Raw genomic sequence first — 19,046 nt, forward strand, 5'->3', positions numbered from 1 at the left:
GCTCTCAGCTACCACTATACCAAATTTCAGCTGAATAGCTCTAAAAATGCCTTAGTTATCATATTTTTTCCTTTTTAGATAAGGCGGCCATCTTGGAGTCTTGATTTAAATGCAGTATGTGATAGGGAACGTTCTCAGCTATAATCTCACCAAATTTCAGCTCTGTATGTGTAAAAATGGCTGAATTAAATCCATTCAAAAGTAGCATTGGCAGCTGTCTTGGATTTTTAGATTTCATTCAGCATTTTGTAACCTTTTTTGTAACCATTTTGTAACCATTTAGCAACCTCAGCTGGAGCAACAACACCACCAGCCTGATCAAGAAAGCTCATCAGAGACTCTAATTCCTCAGACGGCTGAGGCGAGCTGGTCTGGGAAGCTCAGTCCTCACCTCCTTCTACAGGTGTGCAGTGGAGAGCATCCTGTGCTCGAGCATCAATGTGTGGCATGGAGGCTGCACAGCTGCAGAAAGAAAAGCTTTGCAGAGAGTGGTGAAGGCTGCACAGAAATCTGTTGGAATCAGCCTCCCCACCATCACAGACATCTACACCTCCAGATGCAGGAAGAGGGCCACCTGCATCATGAAGGACCCCACTCACCCAGCACACACACTTTTTGCCCCACTCCCCTCAGGAAGGAGGTTAAGGAGCATTAAGTGTAGAACCACTAGACTGAGGAACAGCTTCTACCCTGAGGCTGTTAGACTCATTAATCTCTAACTAGAATAATCACTGTGAAAAACCATATCATGTTGCTGCTGATCTGTTTCATGTTGCTGCTGATCTGTTTCAATGTTGATGTGTTTGTGCGTGCACATCTGCTCACACAGACTCATGTTCATGTTTGTGCTGATGTTCAATGTTTTTATGTTATGAGTGCTTAGTGTATATTTAGTTGATGTTTTTCTTAGTTCATATCTCTGATGTTATTATTGTTTTTCTTATACATTTTATTGTTGGATGTAACTGGGACATAATTTCGCTCCACCACATGTACCACATGAGGTGCGAATGACAATAAAGAAACTCTGACTCTGACTCTGACTCTGATTTGATGGGAAACGTGAGCTATCATCACACAATCATTCAGCTCAATATGAGTAAAATTGGCTGATTTATAGTATGTCCCTTTGTTTTGCTAAGACGGCCATCTTGTATTTTTGATTTTCAGTCAGAGTCTATTAGTGATTGTTGTCAGCTACCGATACGCCAAGTTTCAGCTGAATAGCTCTAAAAATGGCAGAGTTATCCTAGTTTTTCCTATAAAACAGCTGAATATTAGTTAAATAAATTTAGAAAGAAGCTTAAAATTCCAAAAGTATGTGCAGGGAGCTTGTGCCTGCTGAAAGACACATAAATAAGCACAATAAAGTTGAAATTATCTGAGAAAAGCTGACATTTGCTATTAAAAAAAAACAGCTGAATAGTAGCTAAAGTAATGCATAAAGAAGCTTAAATTTCCAAAAGGAAGTGAAGTGAGGTTAGTTGTGCCCACTAATGTTGAAAGAAGCTGGAATTAGCACAATAAAATTGAAATTATCTGAGAAAAGTTGATTACACAGGATCACAATAGTGCTGCATTCACACTATTAGTAAAGTTATCTATCTAAGGAAGGAAGCAATTGTATAGAAATATCTATACATTTTTGGAATACTATTTTTATTTTTCAGTGTTTCGTATTGTTTGGTGCCTAACATGAAGCTTAGATGTTTTATTTGGGTGTTTTCATTTACAGTTTGTTTCACTGAGTCGCTGGGAGTTGACATCTGTGATGGCGCAAAATTACAAACGGGTGAGACAGAGGCTGAGAGGTTATTGTAAGACATTTGTCTCATGTCTCTTCCAGCGAGATGCCAAGGGACAGTACCTGTTTGACCTCATCTGTCACCACCTCAACCTGCTGGAGAAAGACTACTTTGGCATCAGATATGTTGATCCAGACAAGCAAAGAGTAAGTGTTCATTTTCCTCATTACTTCACAAGTTTAGCCATCTGACTTCTTCTGTCCCATTTTACCTCTCCAAAATACATTTTCTGACTATAACTGAAATGACAAAAAAAAAATAAGTATCAAAGAAACATCTGAAGATGTTTTATTCAAATTTTACTTTACTATTATTTATTATGAAATGTAGAATAAAACAACTGTTAGACTCGACTGTAGTAAAGCTTTCCAACCTGAATATTCTTATACACTTAAAAATTGTATTAGTATAGACTGAATTCATATATAATAATTACACTTTTATTTTTAATAGCTACTCGACAAATAAATGAGAGTACAGTAGTCCAAGAAAATCTGATCTGCATTAGCTGTGTACATTTTCCCAACAGGTTTTAAAGTCTAAATTATCCAGTTGGCGACATGGTGGCGCAGAGCTGTTGCCTCTCAGCAAGAAGGTCGCCAGGTCAAATCCCAGCTAGGGACATTTATTGGTGAAGTTTGCATGTTCTCTCCATGCATGTGGGTTTTCTCCAGGTACTCTGGTTTCCTCCCACAGCCCAAAAACATGCATGTTAGGCTGATTGGTAACTCTAAATTGTCTCTAGGTGAGAGTGACAGAGTGAATGGTTGTTTGTCTCGTTTGTCTCTATGTGGCCCTGTGATGGACTAAATAGATGGATGGGTGGATGGATGGATGGATGGATGGATGGATGGATGGATGGATGGATTATCCAGTTTCAAACACACTTTCTCAAAAGCTGCTTGGTGTACAGCAACTTTTAATACATACTAATTTAACAATGTTTATTTTCTTCCATGCATGCAAACCTTCACTGCAGGTGGGCAAATCAGCAAGTTAATTATAGAAGCTGAAAAAACTCATTGATTTGGTAGAAACATCAGGGAATTAACACAGTCCTGTGTAAATTTGCAAGACTTATGATTATTTGTTAATCTTGCACTCTTGAACTCTGAATAGGATAACAAATGCTGTGAAAAGCTTTTAAATGTTACCCTCCTGCAGTCTCACAGCTCTCTTTGCATGATTAGGACGTCAGCCTGTAGAAAGGCTCTGAGACCAAGAAAAACAATCAGTGTTAACAAAGGCAGCGTTAGTGTTTCAGTTTACAGTTACTCTGCCCTCTATTATTAACTGTGTCATTATCATGCTGATTAGTAAATTATGTTCAGCACTGAACAGCTGATAAATTCGTGTTTTATTCTAAAATTATTTATTTGCATCACAACTCTTTGTGTTGCAGGAAGTCTAAATAAAGCTGGTTTGAAAATCTGATTGTATTATAACCTTGAAAAAAAAACTACACGTTTTATTATTCGTATAATGAAATAAAAAATGTTCTTATGTTGGAGCTGATTTGGTTTATTGTTTGCTTATTTATATTTATTTTGATGGTAATGGTACACATGAAAAGACAAAGAACACAGTTAGGGAAGTTTAAATTGGCATGTTCAGCAAAAACATCAGAGATGTTCTTATTTTTTCTTAATACATGGACACAGAAATGGAACACCTAAAGACTATTATACAATTAATTCTAGTTGGATCTCATTTTAAAATGTTCCCATATCTGCTTTTTTCCCACTTTATGCCGGTTCACGTTATGTAGTTTATGAACTTTTACATCTTAAGACAAATTTTTATCTTGTTTAACAGCTGATTAAACTTTCTCACAAACAAAGCCTTTTCAGTGCAGCCAGGGGCCAGAGGTAGTCTGGTTCAGTGGCCTCAGAATTCCATCTCTGCTATTTGCAGATGATTTGGTCCTGTTGGCAACACCATGCCGTGATCTTCAGCTCTCACTGCAGTGGTTCGCAGCCGAGTGTGCAGCCGCTGGGATGAGAATCAGCACCTCCAAATCTGAGGCCATGGTCCTCAATCGGAAAAGCGTGGATTGCTCTCTCTGGGTTGGGAGTGAGGTTCTGCTTCAAGTGGAGGAGTTCAAGTATCTCAGGGTTTTGTTCACGAGTGAGGGAAGAATGGAGCGTGAGATTGACAGACTGATTGGTGCGGCTTCCACAGCAGTGTGGACTTTGTGCCGGTCCATGTGATGACGAGGGAGCTGAGCAGTAGGGCAAAACTCTCTGCTTAATGGTTGGTCTACATTCCTATCCTCACCGACGGTCATGAATTCTAGGTAGTGACTTAGAAAATTACATTATGGATATAGACAATCAAAAGCAGGGTGGCTGGACTCTGCCTTAGAAATAGTGTGAGAAGTTCAGTTATCCTAGAGAGACTCGGAGTAGAGCCACTGCTCCTCCACATTGAGAGGAGCCAGTTGTGGTGGTTCGGGCTTCTGGTAAGGATGCACTCTGGATGCCTCCCTAGGGAGGTTTTACAGGCATGTCCATCTGGCAGGAGACCCCAGGAAAGACCCAGTGCACAATGGAGAGACTATGTCTCTTGGCTAGTCTAGGAGCACCTTGGAGTCCATCCAGAAGTGCTGGAAGAGGCCTTCCTGGTTAAGCTGCTGCCCCCACGACCTGATGGATGGATGGATGGATGGATGGATGGATGGATGGATGGATGGATGGATGGATGGATGGATGGATGGACGGACGGACGGACGGACGGACGGACGGACAAATAAAGACCATTTACTACACATTTCAAGCAGAAATGTGGATAAATTTTCAATAAAAGTTGTGATGTCTGCTGCTGTAACCATCTCTATCCCAGTGATGAGTGTGTCCACAGCTGCCTCTTCTTCCTCATCCTCCATGTTTAGAGTTTGAATCTACTAAAAAGTGCTTCAGCACCTAATTTCATACTTTGTTAGACTAACATCTGTCAGATCGTTGTGACATATGGAAATTTAACTAATCGTACTATCTGACATCGTATCGTGTGCCACTGGTTACTAATATCTACTTGTAGCTTGAACACTGTGAAATGTACAAGTCTTTGAAGATTTTTAAATTTACAGTTTGAGCCGCCCGTGATAAAGGAAACTTTGTACACTAACAAGGTGGAAGTATCTAGTTTATCTCACCAAAAGACATGGAAGCTTGTTGCAAATGTTTAATTACTTTTAAAAAAGATAAAGGTGGAGCTATTCTGGTAGGCTTGCCATGACATTCCCCGTTTCTTCCTTATAGGAACTTTTTCAACAAGTCATTTCAACTCTTTTATGGAGGAAGAAGTAGGTTTGGATGGGGTTCTCATTATACACACATCTGACTGGCAGCCCATGTAAATCAAAGGGGGGCGGGAAGTGTTTTACTACACTCCAAACCACCAATGAAATCCTTGCACTGACTGGCATTTAAAAAAAAGACAATTTAAACTGTAGGTTTAAAGAAAAATTACAGTATGTCTAAATGGTACATGGACTGTACTTGTATAACTTCTTTCTATCTTATCAAGATACTCAAAGTGCTTTACACTACAATCTATGCCCTCATTTACCCATTCATACAGCACTAACTCTACAAAGCTAATTCAACAAATCATTCTAAAGAGACTAATCAGTGCTTTATCACATTCATACACCGATGGGACACACATCGGAGGTAATGAGGGGTTCAGTGTCTTGCCCAGGGACACTTTGGCATGTGACTGCTGGTGGATTTGAACCCCACAACTCTTGCATTGGAGGACGACTGCTCTAACCAATTAGCCACCACTGTCCATGTCTGCTTTGATACTGTGTTTACTCCTAAAACATGATATAGCTCAAACCAGAAACTCTTGGGTGTGATTCTACTGTGCCCATAAATCAACTTCAGCTGCTGAACGGTTCAATAAATGATCATTTATAGAAGCTGAAGAATCTGTGTTTAAAAAGCTGACCTGTCCTTTACTTCTCGTTCTTTCTTTTGCAGCACTGGTTGGAGTTTTCCAAACCAATTGCCAAACAAATGAAGTGTAAGTGTTTACCTTGCCTCATGCGTTTGAGTTCACTGTTCTTTTTTTGGTTGTTTGTTTTTGTGTAAAAAAGCTTTCATTTGTTAAGGATAATCAAACCTGATTAAACAGTACACAACACATAAATAATGTCGCGCACACACACTCTTTCCCTCCTCTGGGAATTCAGGATGCAATGTTCTTTTTGTCCTCGTCTCTCAGCCCAGCCTCCATTCACCATGTGTCTGCGTGTCAAGTTTTATCCACCAGATCCTGCTGCTCTGAAGGAGGAAATCACCAGGTAGGATTTTAAATGGCTTAGTGGGCTGCAGGTAGAGGAGTGTGATGTTCGTGCACAAGTCAGCTTCAAACAAATGTTCATTTTGAGATCATATTTGACCATATTCAATTCAATTCAGTTTATTTATATAGCGCCAAGTCACAACTGAAGTTGTCTCGACACTGAACAGAAACATTCATAAACATTATAAAAACCTATTCGTAAAAGTTATCTTTCTAAGAAACCAGCAGATTGCATTGGATCTTCACTTCGTCACAGTCTCCCATCCTGAGCAAGCACAAAGGTAACAGAGGAAAGGAAAAACTCCCTTTTAACAGGAAGAAACCTTCAATAGATCCAGGCTCAGAACGAATGACCATCTGCTTCAACCAGCCGGGTTTGAGAAGACAGGAAGGAGAAACAGACAAACACAGAATGACAGGTCCAGGTGTACTTTCTATTGGAGGAAAATAAAAAAAAACACATGTTAAAATAGAAATAATTACAAATACAAACAGGTAGAGTAGAGCAAGTAAAGACGGCAGCAGAGTGAGGAAATGTAGTCAGTTTATCCTTCAGTAGTCTAAGCCTATAGCATCATGAATAAGGGTGCATTCACACCAGCCCTGTTGTCCTGAACTCTAGCCCATTTGCCTAGGAAGTCCGGTTTGTTTGGGGAGGTGTGAACGTGCCATCAAACTCTGTCACAGAACAAAAAGGCGAACTCTGGCCCGCCTAAAATCCTAGGTCTCGGTCCGGTAGAAGAAAATTCTAGTGCGGTTCGAGTACAGTGTGAACGCAAACAGACCGGACACCGCTCTACAAGCAGGAAGTGGAGTACAGCGCAGGGCAAACAAACATGCATTTCTCTTACCTCATATAGAGCTGTCAGCTTGCCTTGTGTGAAAAACAACATTCTCCATGGTCTTCTGCCTCATCTTCCACTCATGCTGAGTCCATTGTTTAAAAAAGACAAAATAGAACTCCTAAAACCGCCACTCCATTTTTGTTTTATTTCCAGAAGAAGAAGTGTCTTCTTCAGAGGTTTTTGTGTCGTTTCTTTCAGTAGTTCTTGGTGCAGCGCCCCCATTGGCGAGCGGGGGAATAGGTTGGTTCAACAGGTTGACTCGACTGCACAGTGCAGTGTGAATGCAAACGCACCAGCTCAAATGTACAAAGATATATATAAAGTAAACAGCAGTGGTCCAAGCACTGAAGCCTGAGAAACTCCATGGCTAACTGTGGTGTATAAAGAAGATTCATTATTTACATTTACAAACTAGAATCTAACAGATAAATATGATTTAAATCATTTTAGAGCTGTTCCTGTAATCTCAATATCATTTTCAAGTCTCTGTAATAGAATATTATGATCAACTGTATCAGATGCAGCACTGAGGTCCAACAGGACCTATAGACACAAGTCCATTGTCTGAGGTCATGAAAATATCAGGTTATTTCTGTCCAGATGTTCACACAACTGATTTGCAATTATTTTCTCAATAATTTTTGAGAGGAATGTTAGACATAGACTGGTAGATGTAGGTATATAATTGGCCAGAAATACACACTAAACAGAAAAAGAAAAAGAAAAACCACAGAATGTATACAGTGCGGTCATGTTTACTCACCTTGTAAGACAAATTAAAGCAATAACAGTAAATGCTCTGAGGACTCATATTCATACAATCAGGTGTTCTGCTTCTCAAGCTCATTTAAACCCGGCTTATACTTGGAGCACATTTCATCATCAGTTTGTCAGTAATTACACTGAAGACATTATTCAGCTCAAGAACTAAATAGGATGTGTTTATAACAGTGTTTCACACATAATCCCAGTCCACCACCTCTGAAAGATAAAAATATGTTACATTTCAGCAGCTGCAGGGATGCATTTAATCTAAACTTGGGTAAAATGTATATGAAATGTAATGCTCAAACTAAAAGTTTAGGAAAATACTTTTATAAACAGATCCTAATAGTTGTCTTTAGGTTACAGAGAGAAAAGCAGTTTGACCAGCATCCAGAGAAAGATAATCTTATATGTAAATAACAAAAACATATATTTAACATTGTTTAAAGCAGATTTGGTGGCAATGAAACAAAGCATGCATTTTTGTGTGTATCAACTATGCCTTAAACTTGTTTTTTTTTACAAAGCTTTAAATGCACTTTTGTATTATGCTATAAAAACTGTTTGCTGTATTCCATGCAACAGAACTTTAATTAGCTTGCTGCTAATGTAGAAACATGATCATACTTTTTTCTGGCTGAAACAGGACAGAACAGTCCACTCCAGTTTGGAGTCATGGGGTACAATCACTCCTCGTTTCAGCACACTGAGATGGCATTGGACGTTAAAAACTTGCATTTGCCACAACCACAGGAAGTTCTCCTCAGTTTGTTAGAGAGACCTTTCTTACGTGTGCTGCTCCTCTACTGACTGCACACACCTGTCCCTAAAGTCCTCCTCTGATGAGTCTTATCAAGCGCATCACAGTACTTTAAAGAATATCTCTAACTTTGCCTCATACTTTAGAAAAGTGTCGAACAGAAGGAGCCTGTATGGGGGACAATGCAAGTTTTTTTCCTCTGTGGCATCATGCAGCTTCTTATTGCTCACTGCTGTGTGTGGCACCGCCGACAGCTGAACAAACTGCTGCGAGGAGGGAGACGGAAAGCCTCGAGCACAAAGATCCCCGTAAAGCACATCCCTCCACTGGTTGCCACGCGATGAAATCCTTCGCAGTTGAGCTCTTCTTGATGGAGCAGCAGTGCTGGCGAGGAAGAGCTGCTCCACCCTCCACCCATCTGTTCTGGAGGCTTTCAATGACACACAAGCATGCAGTGGAGAATTACCACCTTAAATTTCACAGCTGTCTTTGTTCAGTGAAGGAAGAGCATCTGACACACCGTACGCTGCTTTACACTCAGATGCACATAAAAAAAAAGCCAACATGCAATAAACTAATGTCATTTGATGTGTTTTATTGTAAAGATGCCTTAAATCCACATGGACTCTGCTCTGACATGCTTTACAGCAGCATTTTGTTCTGCAGAGGTATTTATTGCTTTGGTGCAGAGAGGTGTAAAACATGAATCCTTGTCAAGATAAAAAAAACTGTGCTGTATAAAAAAAAACATATTTGGATGTTAGTGATGAAACAATAATTAGTTATAAACTGAACTGAATATTTAATTTAAGTCCTGTTTTGTGTTAAAATGTAAATTCTAGGTTTAATATACTAAATGCAATTGAACAAGACATTTGGTCATAAGTGCATGCTTTGTGTAAAGTGTAGTTTCTGTTTTTATTAATATGCTTTGAAGGGACAAAAAAAAGTGAATTGTTGCAACCCAGCCAACGATAGTGTAGAAGCGTATTGTGTAACAAACACTCTTTTAACAGTTCTTAAGTTATCCGCAGGCCTTCTCATTATTTCTCCTCCAAACAGTCAGAACCTTATTGTTAAACTGCATCAAATGTGTGTTAGCAATAGATCTTGTACAAGTGATGAACTCAATAAGTTTCTTCTATTTTTCCCCTCCTCCAGATATCTCGTCTTCCTGCAGGTCAAGAGGGATCTTTATCACGGTCGCCTTCTGTGCAAGACGTCAGATGCAGCTCTGCTGGCTGCCTACATTTTACAAGGTGGAACAGATGGATTGTCATAAAACTACACAAAACTACTATACAACTTTATACTTTTAATTTTAAGCATTGATCTTGCTGGAATATCACAGAAAACTTCCAGTATTCTATGTTTTATTTATAGGAGCATGTCTCACTGAGGATGGGCTGAGGAAAATGGCTTACAAAAGTTTTCTTTATTAAACTCTGACATAAATACTTGTCAAACAAGCTTTAAACTTAAATACTCTGCATAATTCTACAGTTTTACACAAAAAAGCCTCTCTTTTTTGGCTTCTTCAGGTGTTGGCTCATGGACAAGAAGAACTGATATCCACTACAACAGTTTCTGTTGTGGTTCTTCTTCTTTGTTTATCATCTTTATTTTAATCTATGATCATAAAACACTAATTGATCCATTAAAGTGAGGCATGTCCTCAGTACAGTGATTTAAGGAAAACATAAAATGTGTTATTTTTATTGTAATATGAAGTATTTGTTAAATAATTTTCATATCGAGCATGTGTGGACTTTCTGTACAGCAGCAGTATTTCACTTCTTCACCATCAGAATATGCCTGTTGGAGGAAAAAAAACGTCCCTGGCACGAGTTATAAATGATGCATAAAAATCCAAATACACTGTTTCATTTGGGGTTTTACTTCAACAACGTTTTTTTTGATTGCACAATCAGATAATATTTTACTTCTCTGCACATTATTACAAACGTAAATAAAAAAATGTAGTGAGAAAAAAATGAAATAAGTTGTTTATCTGCATTTAGTATAAAAGTATAACTGCTTGTGTTTAAAATAACTTCATGTAATCTTCATTTTCATACTTAGTTTGTAAATAATTTTGTCAAATATATTCACTGTTAATAACTGTAATTTCCAGACTACAGAGCACCCCTGCATATAAGCCGCGCACAGTAAATTTATTATTATTTTTGTACATATAAAGACTGCGCTTGTCTAAAAGCCACAGGTGTCCACGTTGTAACATGAGATATTGACACTGAAAGATTTTTAAACTTTTAATTAAATACATACAGTAAATGGTTTTTTTTTTCTGAAAAGTTCCTGTAACACGGCTGGTTAAAAAATAAATAATTAAATACTGTACCCTAACAGGAAAAGTGGCTGATCGCTGTGTTCATCTTCCTCCTATGCACTAAAACCACTAAAGTCGTCTTCTTCAGTGTCAGAATTAAACAACCTCAGAAAAACCTCATCACAATTCAGTTCAGTTTATTTATATAGCACCGAGTCACAACAGAAGTCATCTCAGTCCACTGAACAGAAACATTCATATATAAAAATAATAATTTAACATTATTAATCTGAGGAGCAGACTGTTTTGAGTTTAACTCCATTGCAGAACCCTCGTTTTGAGCAAGCATGAAGGCGACAGTGGAAAGGAAAAACTCCCTCATGAGAAAGAAACCTTTAGCAGAACCAGGCTCAGGACAAGCGGCCATCTGCTTTGACCAGCACACTTCCTCAGCCTTTCTTTCATTGTCACTCTCAACGTCACTTTTGTCTCGAGGCAAATTTGCAATTTGATTTGATTTATGACTCGCTTATTTTGAGTGCCTGCAAATACTTTGTTGTATACAACGAGGGGAGACACTCCCGCAGGGATGGGAAAGGGAGCACAGCATTGCCGCTGTGTTCAAAGCGCATGAAAAAAGTAGTGGCTTATCATCCGGAACTTACAGTATTTACATTTACTTTTTGGAGGGGTGGGGGTGTAAGTTTAATAGTCTCAAATCAGAAAAAGTTATCCTCATTATCTTTATTAATTTACTGATTCTCATTGTTGGTCCTTGCAGCTGAAATTGGTGACTACGACCCAGGGAAACATCCTGAAGGCTACAGCTCCAAGTTCCAGTTCTTCCCCAAACACTCTGAAAAACTGGAACGGTGGATTGCAGAGATCCACAAGACTGAGCTGATGTAAGGTGACACCTGTCCAGAACCCAGCACAGTGTAAGACTGCTGCTTTAGATGCTTAGTCTTTAGAGATAGCAACTTTTGGTTAATGACAGTGAAGCAACTTAAAAACCTGTTTACTCCCATTACACGTGCAGCAAAAAGGAAACATAAAGTGCAGCTTGAAGGTTTGAAAACCTTTTAAATGTGTATAGTTCTGCATTAATATGACTCAAATGATCACCAGTCCCATGAAAGTCCTAAAGCTCAGTGCAGAAAACCATCTGTAAATGTCTTCTGTCTTTTCATATAATGCAAGAACGTAAGTTCTGGGATCTGTGAAGGCAATCACATCTGTTGGGAAACTTATTTCTCTAGAAGTGCGGAAAAAAAGTCCATCTATTTTTCTGGCATCAGCAAAAGTTTAGAGATCAAATGTTTAACCCTTGCACATTGTTATATGAAAAATAAGAATTTATCTCTATTGTGCAGCATTATTTTTGCTCTTCAGCAAATACAGGACATGGCACATGGTGCAGATTTAATCCTACACTGCCCTCTATTGCTCATTTCCAGCTTTTTAACACAATAAAATACATTTTAAGTGTAAGCAAAGGGAAAAAGTCTGTAGTTGGAGATAAAAGATTTCCTGATTCAGACTGCACAGGTGTAGCAAACATTTGCTCTGGATTATCCAAACCTTCCTAGTGTTGAATTTGGATATTATTTACAAATATTACACAAACAGGCACATAAATAAGACGTAGAGTTTTATTGTATTGTTGTTTTTGGCAGAGGTCAAAGCCCTGAAACATCAGAGCTCAACTTCCTTCAAAAAGCCCAGACACTGGAGACGTACGGAGTGGACCCTCATCCATGCAAGGTGATCTCTATGAAGCTAATTTAAACAAGGGAAATTGTTCTGTTATGGTGTGCTTTATTAGGGTAAGACAATTTTAGAGATTGATATGCTTGCTCGTTCGGCTTCTTATATTTGCAGGATGTTTCGGGGAATCCAGCTTTCCTGGCCTTCACTCCGTTTGGATTCACTGTGCTGCAAGGAAACAGGAGAATCCATTTCCTCACATGGTGAGAACAAATGTCTTAAAAACCAAAGGCTCCCTTCAGATTTCAGTGTAAACTTCTTCCACTGTTCAACACGTTCATGTACAACCAGTGATTGATCACTGATGTGGGAAAGTTCAACGAGGAGCCAGAGACCCACACATCCGGTTGAGCCGAGCAGCATGTCTGAAGTTTCCACAGCATCCGAGTTTTTTGGAGTTGATTAAAACCTTTTTTTAGCCACTTGAATTAAAATCTAAATGGCTTTAAGAAAACGTTGCTTGTATTATTGATTAATACTTACTCACATTTGTTCGTTTTTCTCTTTCATTTCTTTTCTAATTTAATCTCTTGCCTTTTCTCAGTCTTTTGCTCACCAGTTTTAGGCTCATTTGTCCCTTTCTGTTTTCAGGGAGGAGGTAACCAAACTCAAATTTGAAGCAAAGACATTTCATATATATGCAAATCAGACTGAGGTAAATATAATAGTTGTTAAAGTTATGTTGATCTATGGAGCTTTGGAAGATAATTTTATTTTATTTTTTTTGTGAAACACTGGACTTTGTTTTATATTCGACAAGTGAGCAAGGAAAAGTTGCTGTGAATTTATTTTTCAAAAGCATTATTGTATATTTCCAAGTACAATGTCATATTTTGCTCATAAATTTATTGTACTGTTTAGTATTTTTTCAAGCTGTGACATTGATTAATATGTGGCTTCAAAAATGAAACACTTGGACCTGTTGCAGGACAGGAAGATTATTCTAACTTACTTCGCACCGACACCAGAGGCCTGTAAGCATCTGTGGAAGTGTGGAGTAGAGAACCAGGCCTTCTATAAGTAAGTCAACACATGTAAAAATATTCTACCAACATATTTATGTCATGTAGGTTGATGATTGTGATTCACCTCTGTTCACTCACAGGTTGGAGAAATCAAGTCAAGTCCGCACTGTGTCCAGTAGTAATCTCTTCTTTAAGGGTAGTCGATTTAGATACAGGTATGAAAAGCATGCAATGTTCCAAATGTTTCACTCACAAAAAAGTAACAGTTTTATAAAAAGTACTTGTGAAACTGCTGAGCCTTGGCTTTGTTGTATTAAACTCAGATTATCACATTTTCCACTTCTCTGTTTTCCTAGTGGAAAAGTTGCAAAAGAGGTGATGGAACAAAGTGCCAAAATTAAGCGAGATCCTCCTGAGATCCATAGGTCATAAATTTTACAATGTGTGCCATCTTGAGATTCATAATTGAGAACATAAGTTCGTATGTTCATGTGTTTTTGTTGTTTGGTCCCAGGGCTGGCATGGTTCCCAGTAGAAGTTGTCCATCAATCACGCACGGCCCTCGTCTGACCAGTGTGCCCAGAACCCGGCGGAGAGCTGTGCACATCTCCATAATGGAAGGTAAAACATGCACACAAAAAACAAACTCGTAAAACCAGAGGCAGAGCCAGGGGTGTGGCCGAGGTGGCACTTACCATACCATACCACTTTATTTATAAAGCACTTAAAACAGCTACAAAGCCAACCAAAGTGCTGCTTTGCTCTCATTTGAGTAAAGCGGAGCTATCCTGAGTTACTGTTTCATGCAGTCGACTCCAAACAGCCTGAGCCCTGCTGCAGCTTGCGTAACAATATAGAGAATACAGCATGTGGTAAGATCAATTGCGCTGCTAATATACATCACTGATATGGGTGTTACTGAACATGAACCCCTAAAATAAAACAAGTTAACTTGCATGTACTGTACCTTGCATTACTTATATATAGTATATCAGAGTTGCACTTACTTCAAACTATTGGACCATAACTTTTTCATCGCCTGTTCTGACCTCTTACGGTGCTTGGTTTAGTGATTAGTCTTCTACATAATTGATTTTGCTTTGGATTACACTACTGCAACACACATGGAGGATGTTAATGCAATCACATAATTTTGTACAAATGGCATTAGTGCATCTCTACTTCAACATCTCTCTGCTTGTCAGTGTCATTCTCTCCATGCTTACATTTTACCTCACTTTTTCTCTCTTGGGTGTGTACTGAATATGCTGTCCAGAAAGACACACTGAAGAGTGCTGATCAGACGCTGCCCTCAGGCTTTGTCATGAGGAAGTCATCCTTCCAGTTTATAAAGAGCATTTACTGTTCGTCCCCTCCCCTCCAACTGGCTATTAACCTTTTGCAGATGCTTCCTCTGAGAGTTTGTTTACTCCCAGCTGGTCAGTCTGATCCAACTAATAAACTTTTGGCAAAGTCTATTTGCAATTAATTAAATGTCTTTCGTCAAACTAGCCCTCCTTTTATCATTGAGATGGAGTATTTGGGGTGTGTGATGTATTACCCCTATATTGCAACTGCAAAACAAAGCCCCTGTGTTCTGTTTTGTTGCTCTTTCTGCCCTGGTATTTCATCTGGCAATAATATCACAGCCTGAAAATAGCTCCTGCTGTCAGGGGTCATGCTGCATGTGTCACAGCCAACAGGAGAGGAAGAAATGAAGCCGCAGAACAAGTGGACGGCATTCCGTGGCTTTGTATTTCACTCTTGCTCCCATTTGTTCACTCCTGTCAGCTTGCCTGTTGCATAAAAGCACCCAGCCAGAGATGAGTTACAACCAGACACAAAGGAGGATTTGGACAGAACAGGCATGTAGATGAACAGATGCTGGGATATATTCATCATTTAACGCGGGTTCCTCATTTTTCTGGACTGAATAAAACGTGCATTGAATTTAAGGAAATGCAAACGTGAGACGTCATTTAAATTTGACCCATCAAAATGAATGCGGTCATTTATTTACAGAATCAAATTTAACATCAAACATTTACATTAATTTGGCAAATTATGAAAATAACAATATAAGCAATCAATCAGGAAAAATCATACGGCCATGATTTTTCCGTTGCTGCACCAAAGACATTTATGAAAACTGTACAACTATGATCTTTTACCCACACGGATGTGAATAAGCACTTTACACAGACATTTCTAAATATCTGGGAGAATTTCTACTTGATAGAAAGTTAAAGATGAAAGAAGTTAAAGGGAGTAAGATTGAATGGGAAGGGAGGAATGTTCACCAGAACCGACACTCTCCATCAGAAGCCCAGCTCTCCTTCGGTACGCTTGGTAGGAAACTTGATCCATTACCTTTCTGAAGATTTATCAGCAGATATGGAATTCCGTTAACGCTACCTGTCCAGCGTCTCCTGATGGTGGCTGTAGCACTTCAGAAGTAGTGGCTAGTGAAAGTTATAATCCCATGGAACTCGGAAGAGCTTTGTTGTCATGTCAGGAACTCCAACAGCACTCCATCAGAACTCAGCAGAACTTGAGTAGACTCTCACCTACTCTACGCTCTCAGAACTCTTAGAACTCCGACAACTCTCCAACTCCGTAACTCCGTGAGTCTGTGTAGACCAGGAAGTACTGACATTTTAAAGACTCTTTCCCGGTTCACTTTTTGGGATTTTTCATTGGTCAGAAACGACCAGACGGGGTGGGTTTTGTGACGTAAGAGGTTAGAGACAGCGAGAATTGTTATGGGACAGCTCAGAAATGTTCTCACAGACCGAGAGGGTTTTGTTTTGGCGTGTTTCAGGAAACAGGTGCAAAACATCTCTATTTACGTCTGAGAGGATTCTAAAACATGACAGTTTTAACATAACAACTTGTTTTTCGTTTGACTGTAACCTTGTAAACGCACACACTTGCTCATTCAAAAGCAGAAATCAGAAAAATGCATAATTACTCTGCAACAGCTTTTAACATGAGAATAAAAATCATTACTCAGTTAATAAAATTGATTAGTTCACTGCAACATCTAAAATGGTTTGAACTAAGACACTTTGATTATCAACATTTGTAAGATAGTAATGATAATAAAAAGAGAGTGTTCTTTTCACTTGAATCTTCAAGAAAGAAAGTCTCAGGATGGGTGAACCTGTATTTATGGATTCAAATACATGAAATGACAGCTTCTGTCCCACAAGGTTCTAAAGGTCAAGAGTTTTGACCTTAGACTTAGTTTCGACGTAGGCCTAGCCCACTACAGGCATTTTGAGGACAAGACAAACTAAAAGAAAAAGCAGCACAGTTGTGACAAGATCAAGATCAAACCTTTGGTTTTTAATAGAGCTGAGTCATGGTGAAGTGTCTGATCCAGATCAAGACCAAGGTGAACGTTCACTTGCATATGATCAATCATTGTTATCGGGATGTCAAGGTGCGTGTGCTGTCTATGGGACCAAGGCTCATAGGCAAAGCCCTTGGGGTTCTACCACTTTTCCCTGCTTTGCCTGGAGGATCTTCAACTTCAGACTCTAGTCTTGGATCAGGACGAAATTCCAGGACTCCTTCCAGGCTATCCATCCCACCCCTGTTTCCAGACCGCAGTTGGTCACATGCCAACTGTGAAGGTAAAAACCTACAGTTTTGTGACAATTACTCAGAGCTATAGTCTTTCTGTTTGTTTTTTTAGTCATGCATATACTGTATAGTACTTAAGATATATCAAAAACTAAAAATATTCCTTAGAGAACCACTGTATTAATTAGATAATAGAAAGGATACCCACACGTCTTGCATGCTATCTTAACCCATCTAGAGAAAAATTAAACTTCTATGCCAGGATTCTGTTCATCAATGTTTCTGCCATTAATACGCTATCCTATCCTTCAACAACAGCTCATAACGAACCTCTTTATTAAAAACCCCACTATGTAACTGGATTTTGGATTTCCTATCAACAAACTACACTTTGTCACACAAAGCTCCATCTCATTGATCACAGGGGCACCTCAGAGATGTGTGCTCAGTCTAGTGTTGTAGAACTTGAGACTGGTCTTGGTCTTAAGACTGATCTCAAGACAACTTTTTGATGGTCTCGGTCTTGTCTCGGATTCGACCGCATTTGGTCTTGGTCTTGTCTCGGTCTCGGACATCGAGGACTCTGGATTTTATTTCAAGATCAGTCAAGACCACAACTGTGTAAATACCACTAAATTGCCAGAATATTGTCCAGTTTATTTGTTAACCTCTTTGTTTTTACTGGATGCAAAATGTACTGGTTCGAATCCAAGCGATAACGGGACTCATTGCTAAATACATTTTTTGTTACTGCTGTCATGCCCACCCTCTTTCACTCGCACTCATCACTCCCAGTGTGGCCAGATTGGGCGGTTTACTGCCAATTGGGCGGTTTTCATTCTGATTTTGCTGGGAACTCTGGGAAGATTTTTTGTTGGATTGTTGCATTTTGCCGCATATTGTTAAATTACCTTGGCTTGTATTGATGTGTGTTCATATTCAAACAGTAAATATACTGTAACAATATGTTGACTGGGCAGACTTTTGTCTGATGTATTTTAATTTTTATTTTTTTTCATTTAGCCTTTATTTATACAGGTAGTCTCATTGAGCCACGAGAACTCATTTTCAAGAGAGACCTGTTTTAGGGAGCATATGGTGGGGGTTAAAAGCCTTGCTCATGGGCCCAGGGTGGGGCGAATGAGGGTGGGGGCAAGTGTGAGTGTTTCACCTACCCCACCCACAATTTTGATGTTGTCTAGGCCAGGGCGTGAACCGGCGATCTTCAGATCATAGGCCCACCTCTCTAACCTCTGCGCCACCACTCCCCATAAATGTGGTGGTTTTTAACATATTTTTGTGCTGGAAAACCTCGACTTTATCTGGGAACACTGGTCACTCAAAGAAAATGAGAAGTGATTTTCTGGGCGCGGGAGAAGATGTCTGTCATATCATCAGTTATAAAATTCACCTATTTAAATCACAAAGAATATATTTGTAACCAACTATATGGTTATCCTTGGTCTTGACTTTGGACTTATGAAGATTGCTTTGCCACTTCAGTTTATTAAGGCTTGACGTGATGAAAATGTTTCCAATTTAACAGTTGTGTAATTTAAGGGTGCATTCACACTAGCCCTGTTTAGTCCGCTTTAATCGAACTCTAGCTCGTTTTCCTTGAAAGTCCGGTTCGTTTAGGGAGGTGTGAACGCACCATCGAACTCTGTCACGGAACAAAAAGGCGAACTCTGGCCCGGGCTAAAACCTAGGTCTCGGTCCGGTAGAAACGAACTCCAGCGCAGTTCGAGTGCAGTGTGAATGTAAACAGACCAAGCCCGCTCCGCAGGGTAAACAAACACGCATTTCTCTTACCTTATATGGAGCCGTCAGCTTGCCTTGTGTGAAAAACAGCATTCTCCATGGTCGTCTGCCTCATCTTCCACTCATGCTGAGTCCATTGTTTAAAAATGACAAAATATAACTCCTAAAACTGCTAAAACTTGATGCCAC

At 39.3% G+C, this 19,046-nt stretch overlaps 1 protein-coding gene across 1 annotated transcript in view; it reads left to right on the forward strand.

Annotated features, from left to right (window-relative positions):
• LOC119430107 (FERM domain-containing protein 5-like) overlaps nt 1-19,046 on the forward strand; it is an 89,100-nt gene that overhangs the window by 67,025 nt on the left and 3,029 nt on the right. The window contains exons 2-13 of the mRNA XM_037697545.1: nt 1,847-1,951; nt 5,792-5,834; nt 6,036-6,114; nt 9,648-9,745; nt 11,558-11,681; nt 12,453-12,540; nt 12,658-12,746; nt 13,135-13,198; nt 13,472-13,563; nt 13,649-13,723; nt 13,865-13,933; nt 14,023-14,129. Coding sequence (XP_037553473.1) covers nt 1,847-1,951; nt 5,792-5,834; nt 6,036-6,114; nt 9,648-9,745; nt 11,558-11,681; nt 12,453-12,540; nt 12,658-12,746; nt 13,135-13,198; nt 13,472-13,563; nt 13,649-13,723; nt 13,865-13,933; nt 14,023-14,129 — 1,033 coding nt within the window. The remainder of the gene's footprint in view (nt 1-1,846; nt 1,952-5,791; nt 5,835-6,035; nt 6,115-9,647; nt 9,746-11,557; nt 11,682-12,452; nt 12,541-12,657; nt 12,747-13,134; nt 13,199-13,471; nt 13,564-13,648; nt 13,724-13,864; nt 13,934-14,022; nt 14,130-19,046) is intronic.

The sequence above is a fragment of the Nematolebias whitei genome, chromosome 2 (genome assembly GCF_014905685.2).
Source record: "Nematolebias whitei isolate Nwh7 chromosome 2, NemWhi1, whole genome shotgun sequence".
Classification (NCBI taxonomy): Eukaryota; Metazoa; Chordata; class Actinopteri; order Cyprinodontiformes; family Rivulidae; genus Nematolebias; species Nematolebias whitei.